This window comes from Panicum virgatum, chromosome 7N (assembly GCF_016808335.1).
Source record: "Panicum virgatum strain AP13 chromosome 7N, P.virgatum_v5, whole genome shotgun sequence".
Classification (NCBI taxonomy): Eukaryota; Viridiplantae; Streptophyta; class Magnoliopsida; order Poales; family Poaceae; genus Panicum; species Panicum virgatum.
In genome coordinates this window covers 27,549,935-27,567,385 of record NC_053151.1, presented here as the reverse complement: position 1 = coordinate 27,567,385, position 17,451 = coordinate 27,549,935, and the positions used below count along the sequence as shown (strand labels likewise).

Sequence of the window (17,451 nt, the reverse complement as noted above, 5' to 3'; positions counted from 1 at the left end):
GTGATTCTTTGAGTTCTTTCTTTGTGTTTTGGTTTGTTTGGCCTTTTTGCTTCATCACTGGGATCTATTAATATTCACTTAACAAACTCATTAGTTCCATTGATTGCGTTGTTTCTCAATCACCAAAATCACAAAACAATAGCCTAATGGGGCCATTTTCTTTACAATGGTACCACATAAATCTGTACGTGGGAATATGGAATGACAACATAGATAGGCCAAACAAATTGTCATCAGTGTAGAGCAGAGTGTACGGACACTGCGTGAGCATCACCTCAGGTTGACGAAAACAACATTATTCACACTGTGGAACTGACGTTCATTATTACAGGCACTCACAAAAGCAGCATAAAAATAGCAATATGTTCCTTAAATAAAGTACATTTTTCTTATTTCATTAACGCACTTAGAACGAAAGCGAGAAGTAAAACCCAATGATCGTGTCATCACACTGAAGCTCTAGTTGGCAACCAACTTGTTCAGTTCTCCTTCGAGATCAGAGAGGAGAGGCCACGCGATCTTGTCCATTCCACAATCGGTGCCAGCAAAAAGCATGCAGCTTTCAAGGTTAGCCATGGCTTTGGAAGCCTTGGACAGTGACTCTAGGAATTCTTTTTTCTGCTCACGGGTGGTGCAGCGGTTGCGGCTGGTAACAATCTGGCAGCAGAGCTTGACGATCCTCAGAGACACAGGCGTCATCTCCTGACAGTTGTCGTCTACGATAGCCTTGAGCTTGTCCACGACTGCATCCCGGGAAGCACTCTCTTGGAGCAAAGGAACAGTTTCTGCGAGAAACAATATATTCGTCACGTATAACATGAACAGAGGTTTTATTGTGCAGGGAATAATTTAACTTACCATGTATGACCAATGTCAGAGATAGCAGCGCTTGTTGCAGTTCCTTCATGTCATCCTCGTCTGCTTGTTGATCGGATGCCTTGGTAGCCTTTTTCCCTTGCCCAGTCTGCTTCGGACGGCTTTGCTTCTCGACGTCATCTCCGTGTGAAGAATTTTCTCGAATCTCTTCATTGTCTCCATATGCTTCTGTTTTGGTTGGTTTTGTCAATATTTCGATGACCTGAAATAACCGTAATGCAACTTATGATTAAGTAACGCAAGACGAAAAAATTCAATTACTGTAATTTGATTCCGATCGAGATAGCAGCTAGTGCCGTGCTAGGTGCTGAAATGTCAGAGATCGATAGGCAGACACAGTTAGTCTTTGTTTCTGTACCTTTTGGAGCAAAGCTTCATTGACGAGTTCCTTCTCCTTGCAGTGAGTGCAGATATTCTCCAAGATCTCAGCTGATAATGTTCTGTACCTGATGATGTTAGTGGTGTGCTTTGCATCAATCATCCCTGCAGTGAGTGTGAGACGATCAACAATGTCATAATGTTCCCTCACGATGAACCTAGAGATAAGTTCACTCTTGGACAGGATTGCAAGTGTCTCTCCAGCAGTAGCTTCGATGGTCTTCTCCTTTTTATTAATGGCTCTCGGTTTCTTTGCCGTCATCTTCTTCTTGATGGCGGTAGCAGTAGGCACTGGACCAACTACATCCTCGTCTTGCCCTCCCTCGGTGAGACCGAAGAAGATCGACACCTGCTTCCTGACGAGGTTTTCTCTGGTTTCCCTGCTGATGTTGACAGACGGATCCACGACTAATTCAGTCAGGATCTCCATGGCTGGAATCTGCAGCTGCTGTGCCTGTGCGGCGCCTCCCTCCACCGCCTCCAGATCAAGAATGCTTTCCAGGTTGGTCACCGCCCGTGCGTTGGAGGCGATCTCACGGCGCAGCCTTCTGCCGGCCCTCCCAGGAGCAGCATGGATGAGCTGGTGCAGCGCCCTGAGCGAGGCACCGGCTACGTCGGCCCACGCCGCGCTCTTGCCGATGCCATCGATGAACGTGGCGGAGAAGAGCGGCGCGGTGATCTTGGCGATGAGGTCCGGAGCGGCACAGATCTCCCTGCAGTTGTTTGCGTCGCCGGCGAGCCCCTCGACGATTCTGAGACCCTGCAGGATGAGCTCGTTGCAGCCAACTACTGATCTTTGTCGGCTGCTACTTTTCTCCTCCACCTGCCCTCCATCATCACCTGCTCCTTGCTTCCGGCTCGTTGTTTTTCGACGACAGAATAGCTTAAGGAACTCCAGGGATTGTTGTTGCAGTTGGTTTCTTTCAGTCACTGATAGATTACTGTTGTTCCACAGTGGCTGCTGATTTTTGTTGTTCTTGTTCCACAGTACTAGCTGCTGCTGGCCGGTGGTGGAGGTCTCGACCAAGGATAACACGCACCGGATCGCTCCAGGGAACTGAGACAGCTGCATGCCTCCGGCGGCGAGATCCGCAACGATCCTCGCGGAGACCAACCTGATCTCCGCTACCTTCTCGCCGCCGGCTGATGGTTGGCCCAGCATATCGAGCAGCTTTTGTACCTTGGATCTGGAGCGAAGAATGATGCTACTCGCATCTTCGCCGTCGTCGATGAGTACGTACAGCAGCCTTGCTCCGGTGAGGTAGTCTTCCAGGGACTCAGACTCCAGCAGCCCAACTAAGTAGTTGAGAAAGCTCGTTCCCTCCGCAGCAAGCACTCTCGGGTCCCGCTCGCCTCTCTCTCGGGTGTCCAGGAGGTATGCCTCAATTCTGGTCCAGCCCCACGCTTTTAGGAACTTGCAGTGCTGGGAGAAGCTAACGACGAGGTCACTCTGGGACGCGAGGAGTAGTAGCAAGAAGGAGTAGAGCACACCGTGGCAAAGAACCAGGGTATAGAAGAAGTCCAGCCCCCGCATAAGGTTCAATTCTCCATTATCTTTTACGCCGGCGTTGACATGGTAATCACGTTGCCTGAGACGCCACGACGAGAGGCCGATGCAGGCGATGGGACCATACAAGTTGAAGAGGAGTAGGATGTTGAACATGAAAAGGACCGGTCGCGCTAGTATTGCAGCGAATGCAAGACTAACGCCCCCCTCTAACGAACTTAAGTAAGAGGCCCGACATGTCAACCGATCAAACGACTCGGCGGCAGCAATGAGTATTCCACCTCTTATGTTCGAAATGCCGACTTTCACCTTGTCCTGCGACTCCAACTCGTTGAAGATGCTGTGAGCGATGTCCAAACAGATTAAGTCACCAACCGGTGTCTGTAATCCTTAATATATATAGTATTAAACTGGTAAAAAAAGGGAATTGCTATTATTTCTCAGTTGATTGCATCGATGAGGAACAAGGGGGCTTCGTTGATGTAGTGATTATTGACAACACTGTGTGTTAGGAAAATGGTCACATAGGTCATTAGATCGTGGTTTTGGTGATTGAATGACAACATAGTCATTGGGACTAATGAATTATTTAGATGCACCTTTTGTAGGTTTTCTAGGTCCCAAGGTGACTTCCAAACCATGGGTATGATCCAAATCATAGCTTCCAAATGATAAAGCAACATTCAAATCATGGAGCTGCTACCAAACCATGGCATCCAAGGCATAGTAAATTTCTAGTGCATCCAAATGCCGTGCAAGACCATACCATGAGCTTAAGTGGATTGAATTGGAGAAGCTCACAGTTTCTGTAAATGCCGGATGATTCGGCGATGAAGTAAGAATGAACGCTGGAGTAGTGGCATTTGAACGGCAACGTTGAGCCGAGACAACAGAGACTCCCAGAGTCTATTTTGCGAACACCGGACAAACTGAGGTAAACTCCGGCATAGCGACGGAGTAACGAAGAATTGAACGGCTATATTCACCAGAGCGACATAGGCTTTGGAGTAGAAGATTGTGAACGCCGGACAAATGAAGGTATGCCCCGGGGATGCGACGGACAATGTGCCGGAGTAATGTAGAGGCAGTAGTGTTATATACAATGGATGTTCTAGCGCTATTGTTTGCGTGAACGCCAGAGAATTGGAGCAGAAGACAAGTTTAAAAGTGAAGTGACCATTGGAAAAGTGCACACGCCGGATGTTCCGGCGTTGGCCTTGAGCACAACGACGGATCATTCGGCGTTGTCTTTTTCAGTGGACCGTTGGAGCAACGGCTAGTCCATTGCTTTTGGCTATATATACTACCCCCACTTGGTCATTTGAGGTTGCTAAGGTGTGCAAGAGACCATTTCACATCAAGACAACTTTCAAGTCATCAAAGTATTAAAAGTGATCATCAAAGTCGATTAGCACATGGTTTGAGAGTGATTAGTGCTAGATTAGGCCTTGTGAGTGAGTGAGCAAGGTTGTGCTGTGTAACACCCCGCCTTCCAACACCACACAACACAACCCTTCCAAGGGGCGTGCCCACTTACACAAAGCACCCTACTTACACTTTCGTCCTCGCTTCGTGTAAAAGGGTCAACCCGAAGGTGCTATGGCTGGAGGACAAGGCCTTATAAGTTGACTCCACCCTTGCTAAACTAGCAATGTGCTACTAAACTCGTGCACAACCGCACATGGGCCACTATTGGGCCATCCAAATTGGGCCGGGTGTGACATGTTGCCTTGTGCATGGTTCTAGAGTGAACCACACTTGTAATCCCAGGGCGCCAACACCTTGGGGCCTTAGTGGCTCATTGGCAAGTCGTCGACCCTCCGGCTTGGTGTGGAGCGGCAACGATGGCTATGTGTGAGGGACGAGGAGACCCTCTTTTCTTAGTGGAGAACCTCTGTAGTGAAGTCAGCATCAAGGTGATCGGGGGACTTGGCATGTGCCTTTTGTGGCAAGTCAAGGGGGCATCCCGGAAGAGACTTGGTGACCGAAAAGCAATACTCTTAGTGAGTGCTTCAACAACATGGACTAGGGGTGGCTTAGTGCATACCGATACCACGGGATAAATCATGTGTCAAGAGTTTTCTTCCCTTCAACCCTCCTCTTTATGTTTCCGCATTTCATACTTGCAACTTGAGTTCCTTTACTTTCTCAGAGTTGTATCTTGCTAGGATTGGAACTAGGTTGCAAAACTCTTTGGATTGAGGGTTTCACACTAGAATAAGACATAATTGCTCATCTAGATAGTATGTTCTAGTTTAATTACATGCAAGTAGTGGATGCCCATAGGTTAAGTTTTTAGAAAACCTAATTCACCCCCTCACCCTCTAAGGCTATAAGAGCAATCATAAACTTTCACCGTGGTGTATGATGTTTTCCTTGGCTTGTGGTATGCAGGTGATGAACGCAACATGGCGGTCGACGGTGCGTGCTGAAGGGCAAGTCGAGGGCTTGGCACCGAAGGACCCGAAGAGACCGTGCGGAGCCATGGGCGGTTCACATGGTGCAAAAGTCAAAGCAAGAAGACATGGAGGGTGGCGAGACGTCGGTCAAGTCAAGATGGAGGCGATGGCGAGGTCGAAGTAGATGGCTCGTGTGATGAGACCATGAAAAAACTTGAAGGCGTCAAGCTTGGCGGGAGGTCGGACACGTGTCAACATCGGTTTCGGGGGTTTCACCACAAAATCTGCCATGAAACGGTTTCCCGGTTTGGGCCTCAAAACTAGGGGCAAGCGCCGGATCGGAGGACACGTAGTGGGTTCATGAAGTTTGCGTCGAGGCGAAGCAAAGTCATGGAGGAGTCGGGTCCGTCCGATCAAAGAAAGCTCGTCTTGGACAAAGATGCCCCTGCGTGGGTAGTTATCCTAATTATGTAATCTTAAGGGTACTCTAGTCTTTGGGGTCATGTTTTAGGCTATAAATAAGAGGGTAAAGGGTAGCCATCTATCCATCCATCTCGCATCCAATCCACTCCACCCATCCATTTGCTAGCCTTTCCTTCGTTGTCTAAAATTTTAGCCAAGTGCTCTAGCACTTTGGTGTAAACTTGTCCTCTAGGATTTGGCTGAGTTTTAATGGAAGTTTTTGTTCCTCTGTCACTATTCTTGTTGTGTTCTTGCCCCTCTTCCTTCACTCTGTCCCGAGTCGGCTTTTTGGGCCCTTTTCTTGGAGTTGTTTTGAACTTGTTCTTGAGGATTCCTTTGGGTGATTTCACGGTTACGCTTTGGGAGAACATAATAGGGCAATACCCACTTGATTTCATCCCTCAAAACTCCATGAATTTGACTTGAAAGAAAACCCTCATTCTCCACCGATTTTTCAAGATCCTTGGCAAAACCATGATCATTTTTATGAGATCTTTTGAGTAAAGGTTTGCCATGCCTAGGGACACCTCTGGTTAAGATCTTGTCAAATTTGGTGAAGTGTAGCTCAAGTTCTCCAAGTTTTTCTCTCATTCCCGAAGCTGTTTTTGGGGTTTTTCGAGGGGACTGGATGATACGGTGCTAGGCGAGCATATCCACCGTATCATATGGTCCTGGCGGCTGTGAAAAAGTTTGGAGAACTTTCTCGCCAAAACCCTACCGGATCATATGGTGCTACTCTCAAGTGAGCACCATACCATTCGGTGTTGCAGCCATCTTCGCCTGGCTCGGCTCTGTTGTCCACCGGATCTTATAGTGTGTGTCGACCTCACCGCACCGTATCATCCAGTGTTGCTTTAAGTTCCGTGCTGCAAGGTTTCAGAGGGTAACCAGATCATATGGTGCTTGGCAAGCTCCCCACCGTACCATCTGGTGCGCCTTGTCTGTGGTTTCTAGAGAGTTTTGGGGCCTGACCGGATGATACGGTGCTAGAGCACACCACAATCGTACCATAAGGCCTCGCTGGACCTAGGGATCAAAAGTTTCTGTCTGTTTTCTTTTTGTTGATCGTCATTTGGTATGGTGCTACTCTCTAGCCACCACCATACCATACAGTCTCTCTCAGCCATTCATTTTGTGAGGCTCTGTTTCGACCGGATGATACGGTGCTGACCTCGTCCTCACGACCGTACCATTCGGTGCTCTCTGTCTAGGTTGTTCTCGTTCATTCTCTTGCGTGAAGTCACTGCCGCGTGTTTTGTTGCTTCCTAGAGTTTCTCCTAGGGTCTGTACATCCGCTGTGACTACGAGATCTTGGTAATCTCTGGAAGAGAGGGATTGTGGTGATTGTTTGGGCTTACACTGTAATTTCTTGCGAAAAAATTTTATCGGCTACCATTCAACCCCCTCCCCCATCTGGTCGTCTTTTCGGTCCTTCAATTGATTATTATTTCATTAATTCTCTCGATCAATGCCGTGAACACTTAACTGACTTTAATATTTGCTTGTTTCATGCATGAGTTTAATTAGATCTAACGGTCAAAACACTCACTCTCCGTCACTTCACACCTTGTCACTCGCTGATCTAACGGTCAACCAAGTGTAATACTTCGGGAATAATATAAGGTAAGTGCATAACCTTTGACCGTATTAAACCCAGGTTATAAAATGTATTTGAGGAACCAAAGGATGTTTACTCCCTTTGTGGTGATTGATTGACAACACTGGTGTGTGTGATGCAGGTCTTGGTTTTGTGGTGTGCAGGTGATGGATACGACATGGCGATCGACGGTATGAGGTGGCGGGCAAGCTCCAGCTTGGGTGTGATGGACCATACGGTGGTAACAAGTAAGCCGGAAGCTTGGTGACTATGCACCATGTGGTGGTGAAGAACAAGTGGAGGCTTGGCACCGCAGGACCCGAGGAGTTCGGGCAGAGTCATGACCGATCCACATGATGCACCATCACATCAAGACTACATGGAGGATAAGATGGTGTCGGTCGAGTCAAAGAGGAAGGTTATGGCAGGCTCAAGTAAGTTGCATGTGCGGTGGGAGTGCGAAAGACTTGAAAGCATCAAAGCTTGGTGGAGGTCGGACATGCGTCAACATCGGAGAGCCCACATAGGCGCCACATGGATAGATGGTTTTAGTTATTGGGACTCAAAACCATCGCCCAGGTAGGTTTTCGCGATTTGGGCCAGAAAACTGTGGTCAACCCGGTGTGCCGAGTGGTCCAGTCGGAGGACATGTGGCATCATCATGAAACTTGCATTGAGGCGAAGCGAAATCGTGAAGAAGTCAGGTATGTCCAATAGAAGGAAAAGACTTGAACAAAATACCCCTTCGTGGGTTGTTATCATTTAAGTCGATTTACGGGTAGTCTAGTCATTTGGTCGAGTCAGTATAGCTAGTATAAATAGAGGAGTGAATTCCCTCAATGCCATTAAAGTCAGTATAGCTAGTATAAATAGAGGAGTGAATTCCCTCAATGCCATTAAAATTTATAGTAGTTCCCTTATTGCCATCAAAATTGTTTTGTTCCCTTCAATGCCACTATTTCTAATTTTAACTTCCTTCACTGCCATTCCATTGGATTTTCCGTCCCCAACGCCGTTACAATCCTCACTGGGCCGAAACACGTGCACACGCAGTCAAACATGACCCACCAACTCGGCGCCTGCCACCACCCCACCGAGCTCTCCATCGTCGTCAGCCTGGCGGCCCCATCTTTATGGGGTTCCCCATCACTGGGCTCTGCGAGGCTAGGAACGAGCGCTCGCTAGCCGTGACGTGGAGAGGGCATGGCGGGACGGTGCGTGCGCACGGCTACCCTACATCGTCCGCCGTGCGCACTCGCCCAGTTGCCGGCGGGGGAGCTGGAGTTGAGCTCGGCGACGGGCGGTGCTGTGGCCAGCACGAGCGGGATTGGAGGACCGGTGACGCGGAGAGGTCTGACGCAACGGTGCCGGACGCGCGGCCGTCGTTTTGCTGCAAGAGCCGAAGCAGTTCCCTCCACCGGCTAGGGCACGCCAGTGCCTTGGACCGCTACTATCATGGAAGTGCAGAAGCCCAAGGACAATTGATCTTGCTGAGCTCTAGCTCCAGTTATGCTTGCTGACTTGCAGTTCATCCCCTTAGCCTCTGCGCAGAATCACTAACAAGGCAATACGATTCATCTGTTGCCCTCCAATTTCATGATTGCATAACAGAATTGAACCGCACTGTTATTCGAAACTACGGCCCACATCATCCTCAATTAGGTGAAGGTTGCATGAAATTTTGCTCTTATCCTAAGGGGGTCTGAACTAGTAGATGGACCACAGCTCAGCTCTTGACGAGCCTCAGTTGGTTGAGGGCCCTGGTGACGGATGGTGTGAGCATGATGGTGATGGGGAGACCCTCACTAGGGGAGCTGCGCCTTGTTGCAGAGGAGCGCGAGAATGAGCACGTTGCCGCTTGACACCACGAGCTCCATCGTCCAGTTGCCTAGCGGCGGCTCTGGCTCTTTTTGCAGGACAGGCTGGGGCGCTGGGCCTAGGCAGTAGGGTGACGCCGACGAAGATGCCTCATCGCAGGCGGCGGGGACGGGGGCCGCAAGTACGCTCACGGCGCAACCACGGCTGCAGCTAGGCTGCTGGTCAACGAGACCGTGACCGTGTAGGCGTGCGGCTACGTAAGGATAACGGAAGGGACTATTGCGGGCTCCGTTGTCATAGTGTGCAACTTAACTTATGTTGACGGAAATGGCAATAAGGGAAAGCGAAATTAGAAATAGTGGCAGTGAAGGGAAGAGAAGAATTTCGATGGCAGTGAAGGAACTGCTATAAATGTTAGTGGCATCGAGGGAATTCACTCTAAATAGAGGGATGGCAAGTTGGTAAAGTAACTCTTGACTCACCCACTGAAATCGAAGGTCATTTTGGATTTTCTCCTTTCCCCCTTCCCTTTCTAGTGAGAGAAATTAAAGATGAACCAAGAATACATCTAGAGCAAGTGTAAGTGAATTCCTCGTTAATTCAGTAGTGATTTGTGGTCAAAATCGTACCCTCTTGTGTTTCTCTCTTGTTCCCCATTTTTTCATTTTTGGAGCCATTTTGAGGCAATATTCGTTGGCGGTTTTGGCAATGATATGCATGAGTTTTTTGTGCGCAAATCTTGGCTACGACATGAGTGAACATATCTAGGGTGATCCCCTACCAAATTCGTCTGTTACACTAGCCTTCGGATTTTATATTTCTCGAAAACCTTAGTTTCTTGCATTCTTCCCCAAATCCATGAAACTATTGGTTTTGGTCCAGCTTCCTATGGGCAAAGGTTCACCATGTTATTGTGAAGCTATGTACCAAGTTTCATGAGATTTGGAGCTCATTTGGTCAATTTCTCTTCCTTCCAAATCTAGGTCACGCGCTGAAAAGAAAAACCGAAACTTCCGGTTTTGGCTTTTGTAGCTCCGATTTTGGTTTTGCAAGTTCGGTTTTCCCCTGGATTTAGATTTTCCTTCTCCATTCTCTTTACGTTTGCTTCTGCTTTGTTTGCAGGTCCTTCTAGTATTGTTCCTAGGTCCAACAACACCTCGAGTGGCTATGGATTTGGCGATTCTAGAAAAAAGGTGCGTACTGGGTTTAATATAGGATGTAGGCATTGTTCTTGAAAGATAATTTTAAAGGCTCCCATTCACCCCCTCCCCCTCTAGTCACCATTCTGTTACTCCAATTCATATCCGAGCCGATTAAGTTTCTTCATACCCTAATTGGTTTTGAGATTCACTATTGGCGACCATTGATTGTGATTCTCGGTCGAAGTTTGATTGCTCGGACTATGCCTCATGGAAAACCCGCATGAGAGCCTATCTCAAAGGCAAAGGTGTCAAGATTTGGGTTATTGTAAATGCTACGAGCTATCTGACTACCTCGGCAACTCAGGAGCACAACAATGCCAATAACAAGGTTGTGGATATCCTTCTTTTGAGTCTTTATCGCACTGAGTTTGCAATCTCAAGGTTGCTCACAAGATATGGACTCACCTTCAAAATTTCCATAAAGGTACTAATCCCATGAAGGTAACACTGTTTGAGACCTATCGTTGTGAGTACGAGAATTTGGTCCAGCTGCCTGGTGAGGGTGTTGAATCTTTGTTCTCTCGGTTTCAGTCGGCAGTGAACAAGATGAGGGATAACATCATTGAGATTCCCTACAAAGATCATGACCTTGCGCTCAAGTTCCTTCATGCTCTAGATATAGGAATATGTGGGGAGCGAAAGTAGTTGATGCTATCATTGAGTCCACCAACTATTAGACACCAAACCTAGAGGACCTCTACAGGCCAACTCAAATCCACAGAGATTGACACTAAGTCCAGAACCAAACTAGAGAACCCACCTCCTCACAACACATCACTCATCACATGTACTCATGGTTTTTCAGCTAACCCTTCACCAAGTGTTTTTTTTTACCTTTTTCTATATCTGCTTTGTTGTCTATTATAGAGGAGCAGGTGAATGATCTGGATGACGAGGTGCTTGCTTTGGTCACCAAACGGTTCATGTGCTTCAACGACAACCGAAGAATCCGGAGGAAGAGCAATAACTGCATCGAGTGCAGCAAGCCGGATCACTTCACTATTGACTGCCCTAACAAGCACAAGAACAACGACGAGTACGACTATAGCAAGCTATTGACACCAGATTTTTGCACCTGGTCAGTCAGGAATTGAAGGTACTAGAACCGGTCGATGAAGAATGGCCGATAAGCCGTGCTGCCGATGGAGTCGATTCTGGCTTGGCCGATGCAAGTTGTGCATGAAGCATCGTGGTCGTTGCGGATCCAAATGGGAAAGACAAGTGGTGGAGCAGGAGAATTTTGCCTATTCTAGTCCTGCGAGGCTCTTTTAGTATTAGGAAGCTTTTGTCTTTAGGATTAAGAATTAGAAGAGGTCCTAATCGACAAGGAGTCCGTTTGTCCGGACTATAAATATTGGTTGTATGGCTCTGTAAAAGATGTTACACACCAAGTCAAACCAAGTTCTTACTTTCAATCTATTTTCTTGTACCGGCGACTTCACCCTAGTTGCAGTAGATTTTTCCTTTTACGAGTTCTTTCGAGTAAGCAGGGTTGCATCAACATCGACATCCGGCTTGCTAGTAAGTTTCGAGTTTACCTGGTGTTCCTGAACTTTAAACTTTCAGGCACTATCGCTGTCGTTTGGGTTCAATTCACCTTAGAGTTATCGCATCGGCTAGGTTTAGATCTTGTATCTAGATATAGTTTGTGCACCAATTTATCGAACGTGAGTACGTGACTAGAACTGCTTAGGGTTGCTTTTCCAAGCTTCTTTATTTTGTTTCTTGTTTACGTTCAAAGTTATCGGTATCTGCTAGGTTTGGCAAATTTATTTATTTAATCTTATTTTTATTTAGCTTTTACCACAGTAGGTGCATCGGCTGTCTGTCTCTCCTTTGACCTTGGTCAACCCACGGAGGGCTATAGCCGATCAGATCTAGACCCGGATCCATACACAACACAGTGTATCGGCTGAATCTAGCCGATTGCTGTCACAAAGGACTGATTCGGAATCCCAACCGATAAAGTCCTAGAATTTAATGTTTTCACTCCTTGTCGATTTTTAGGTTAAATCAACTGGCATGCCTTGGTGATTTTTACAGACTGGGGCAGGAGTTGAAGCAGATCTCCCGGTCTATCGTGTGTTAGTGCGCAGAACTTCAACATCCGATTTTTGGGTCAACATAAGCATAAGCACAACTCTAGCAAGAGCAAGTTAATGGACAAGGACAAGAAGAATAAGAAGAAGTACATTGACCATGAGACGGAGAAGTTCTACAAGAAGGCCAAAGCTCAAGTCTTTATCGCCCTTAGCGATATTGACATCGAGTCTTCAATCCGAGATTGTTAGTGACCCAAGTTCAAGTGAAGAGGAGAATGTCTGCAAGAAGAACAAGAAGGATGGTAAGAACTTCAATGGGCTTTGCTTCTACACCAAGTTCGAAAAGCCTCATGGTGGGTACTGCATCATGGCTGCCGATGCATGCCGATGGCGAGAGGAGTGAAAAGGACAGTGATCTCAAGCTTGACTCAGAGGTAAGACATAATGAACCTACTTGTGAACAGCTTGCCATAGAGGTAGGTAAAATGAATGATTGCATGATCAACCAAGACAAGTTGATCAAGAGAGGTGCTCATGAGAGGAATGAGCTTAAGGCCAAGCTAGAGAGTGCTTTGCTCGAGATTGATATTTTAAGTCTGCTCATGTTGTCACTGATGTTTCTTAATGTGATGATTGTGAATTGCACATGTCTAGCTTGGCTTCTCTGAAATCCAAGTATGCTTGGTTGGTTGATAAATTAGATAAGACTAGGGCTCCATTGGATGAGGGTATGACTAGACTTATTTTACTTGGTGCATGCAGTCTTGCTCTGCTTTGAAGAAAGAACTAGCTTATACATGTTCTAGGATTGGTGTCCTTGAAAAATCTTGCTCAAGTTCTTCTAAGACTACTTTGCATTGTGAAGTTTGCCCTTCTTTAGTCACTTATTTGCATGATGCTAAACTTTTTTTGACTAATGTTGGGTATGAGAACACCTACCTATGTTTTGTGTTAAATTGGGAGTCCTCGTTGGCAAAGAGGAATGGGAAAGGCAAGGGGCCCCCCGCTAGTGCTGTTGTGGCTCGTACACCGGAAGCAGCCACCAGTCCTCACCTGAATCGGTGACAATAAAGTGCAGATCCCATCTCACGATTTCTCAGGATCCCTCTCTCCTCGCAATGGTGCGATAGGCGGAGCCCGATCCGCCTGGTGGTAGAAGGGGAGGGCAAGGGGACCAAGCTCCTGAGGGTGATTGAGACGCAGCTTGCCACTGGTTGTGGCTCCTGCAGATAGCTTTGCTGCTTGCTAGCACAGTGGGCTCTCCAGGAGGTTGTGTCCTCATTCTCCATGAGGATGAAGAGAGATAGGAAGAAGATATAGCAGAAAGGAAAGGAAAGGAAAGGAAAGGAAATGGAGCAATGAGAGGTAGCATTTAGTGGAAGGAGGCTCGGAAGCAATAATGTTGTGGGGTCCCCACACATGGGAGTTTGTGGTCCATGTCAATCGCCAGATCGCTTGCTTTCACTCGAGGGTAGAGTCATTGGATTTCTGATTTAGGCCACTAAACTTAACTTCAGGTGCCATCCTGCTCTCCGAAATCGCAAAGTTCTACTCCAGAGCAGGACCGATCTGACCCGTTGGTGCAACCGGTCAGACCGGTCAAGCCCACTACTTTGGCTGCTCCAACCGAAGGCGGTCAGACCTGTACGCCACTACCGGTTAGACCAGTCTCTCCAGATAGATGCAGACAGAAGAAGCCATGCCTTCGGTTGCTATTCCATCATCTTTCCATGAGTCATCAGAGCTGAAAAATGATGAAAATGATGAGCACTTGTTGGATTATGGTTCTTCGTCTAGTCGGGACAACATGGATGTCAATGTGATATTCTTATCATCCGACTACTCATTTATTGGTGATGATGAGCGAGTGGCTCAATTTGACTTTGTTCCTAAGAATGTTGTATTTCAGAAGCCCAAGAAATCGGATAACCACCTAAAGGCTCTTTATTTGAAGGGTAATATCAATGGAAGATCGTTTTCTAGGATGCTTGTTGATGGTGGAGCTATTGTCGACTTAATGTTGTACTCCCCATTCAAAAAATTAGGGGGATCAGACAGTAAGCTCATCAAGACTCATATGACCATTAATGGTGTCGGAGGGGGTGAGCCCATGAGTGCTAAGGGTGTTGCTTCTATGGAGCTTACCATTGGGAGCAAGACATTAGCTACCACCATCTTTTTGACTGAGACCCAAGGTAACTTTGCATCAATGTGTGCTATATACTTTGCATCAAATGTTGATTCAATGGGTTAGTGATGAAGTTAAGATAGTCCATGCAGATACTTCGGCTTGTGTTGTTGCGGCCAATGCTACCTATGGGACTCATGATAATGTGGAGTGCTTGACTAGTGTTGATCTATCTAATTTTGAGTACATCAGTTACACCAAGGATGGTTTTGTATCCTCTACTCTAAAGCCTGTTGGAAAATCGACTATGTCACAAGAAGAAGAATAGATGGATTCTAATTCTAAGTGGCTAGAGGAATGGATTGAACATGATCGGGCGTGCAAGGTCGATCCATGTGAAGATATTAAAGATAGTGGAGACAATAAAAGGAGAACGATTACCAAAAGCTCTGAATGGGAGGTGCTTGAATAAGTAATATCCAAGTGTATGGCAAGACGCTTAAAGATGGATATGGAAGATATATGAGAAATATTACCCTTAGCACAAAAAAGACCGAAGTAAGTTGGTTGTCATCTTATTTTTGTTTTTTTGGTATGCAAGCTTTACCAGAAAATAGGGAGCTTTACCAAAAAATAGGGGGCATGTGTTGATAACCAAAATGGCATGGGTGAATTACCTGGCCAGATCGGTCCTACCGGTCCACTTCGAGTTCGACTAGGGCTTGAGATTTTGTACGAGATTTGATCCTTTTTTTAATCCTAATGGGATAAGACCACCCACCCCTAAATTTATGAGGGGCCACAGCCGATTTAGCATCCACAATTGAATCAAACATTTTTACCTTTACTTTTTTCAAACCCTAATTGATCTTCTTCCTTCGTCCCGGTGACGATTAAGGGTGTTCTTGGTGGTCTGTCGACTCAAGAATAACCCTAGGTGCGACTGGTCCAGACGGGATCCTGCCCAGGCACGTTTTAGGTTTTCGCTGCTTTCCCGATGTCGAGCGGTCAGACCGGTCCACTAGCCGGTCTGACCGGTTCCTACAGGGAGGACCACGAGGAGTCGAGGAGATCTGAAGCTTGATGTGCGGTCATGCGTGTCATGTGTTTGACCAGAAAAGTCATCAACAGAGACGAACCAACCAGACAGGAACTCAAGATGAGCCACTTCGCTTGAGGACGGGGGCATGCAGCACCACCGGGCTATGTAGGCACTGGTAGGCCGACTGACGGGAGCTATTTGGTATTTTACCACTTCAAACATATGATTTTACTAATTTATTACTTAGGTCCACATGTCATCGACTTAAATGGTGTCACATGTCATCGACTCAAGTGGTATTGATTATCACGGTGGCAATTGAAGTGGTAAAATGGCAAAAATTACGATGGGAAGAAGGTCACCTGCATCTGGACCACCGCCACTTCCGCACGGAGCATCGGCAGCTAGAGCCCTGCTTACTGGAAGCATGGGCTGCCAAAACGCCGGTTGGTGGATTGGGACAGGCACAGCAGATCAGGAGGAATAAAAAGGTGCGTGGGGAAGAAACGAAGATGGGCACCCAACACTAAAATAGTTAGTTTCCTACGTCTCGGATTGACTGCCGACGCGTTTGCATGAGACTCGGTGTCTTGGTTTTTTCCTTCTCTCTCCTATTAATTTCTTTGCCACGTCAGATTTTTATTAAGGTGACACTTTAATAAATTCTATAAACACCAGCTGACTGGGAGGGTTGGGAATAACCTAACAGGTGAAGAATTAATGAAGCTCAATACCAATAAACTTGGTCTAGCCACTGGTGACGCGAGGTTGGTACGTAAAGCCCGTTACATGTGTTCAGTATATGTAATAGAGATTTTGTCCGTTACCTCTGAGTAATCGTCATTTAATTTGTAACGTATCTTAGGTTACGGGTCCCTTCCGGTTACGAAATTAGCAAACTAATACTCACGAAATACTCACACACACGCTAATACTCACGAAATTAGCAAAAGTTGGTGATTAACGCGATGGAGCATTCAAAAGGAGTGGGAATATGATTAAATTAATTCACTAACCTGGTTGCCTCTATAACAGTAATGATTGTTAAGCACCAGAAATCCTTTCTCTGCAGCGAGCCGACGTAGCCACCCAGGAGGACTACCGTCGACCAAGTAAATGCCAGGTACACCATGATCGTGCATCCCATCTTGATGTAGGCCTGCACGGCCAGATTACCCTTCATAGCCACTTCCAGCTCGGCGCGTTTCTCCCGCCGGTGATCAGACTCGCCGCCGTCTGCTCCTCCATTACCGTCGTTGTCGGCCATCCTCCACCAAATATCCATGTGTTTTTAGCCTGAATTAACTAGGGCGAGGATGGGCTGGGGTCGACGACGATGGCGTGTAAATGGAATGGGAGTGGGATGCTGCTGCTGCTTCTTCTCTGCAGGTTTAGCTAGCTGCAGGTGGCCGCTGGCCGGACACTTGGTATATATAGCCACTAGTGGAATTAATCATACTCCTATATAGTTACGTTAAACTAACCGAAACCACGCATGTGCTGCTATAGATATGATTATATTTGGCACGTCTGACTCATATGGTCCTAACATGGAATTACGTTAGTTTTTGTCCAGTATCTTTTATATATGTTGTCACTATCTTCATTTTTTTGTTACCAGACGTTTTAGTTCGACTACACGGTTTTCAATTCAATGCATATGTTCCATCTTGTCATGTCCGGATGATTTGCACATGTGTAGCACTTTATTCCGAACATTTCCATTAAAAAGCTAAGAACGTACGTAAATAAACAAATCTAGCTAGTCAAATTTGAAATGTGATTTAATTTGTGAGTTATACATCCCAGACTTTCTCATAAAGCTGAGTTATCGTTGCTCGATTACGAAGGCTTAATTCTAAACTTGCGGGCCGGTTTTGCTTTCTGGCTGCCTGATCGATCGGTTTTGGCCCAGCATGGACGGATGGTCCCAACACAAACTTGTTGTCCGTGTACATCCTGATGCGCCGGCAACGGACCACATTCTTTACTCACGCCAT

The 17,451-nt window shown here is 46.7% G+C and overlaps 1 protein-coding gene across 1 annotated transcript; it reads right to left on the bottom strand.

The window, feature by feature from the left end:
• Positions 1-270: 270 nt before the first annotated feature.
• On the bottom strand, positions 271-16,854 carry LOC120681409. The gene is made up of 4 exons (XM_039962893.1): positions 16,468-16,854; positions 1,235-3,101; positions 859-1,078; positions 271-785 (listed from the first exon to the last, which is right to left on the bottom strand). Exons 1-4 carry the CDS (start codon positions 16,734-16,736, stop codon positions 460-462), a joined length of 2,682 nt encoding a protein of 893 aa, XP_039818827.1. The 5' UTR covers positions 16,737-16,854; the 3' UTR covers positions 271-459.
• Between the last annotated feature and the right edge of the window lie 597 nt (positions 16,855-17,451).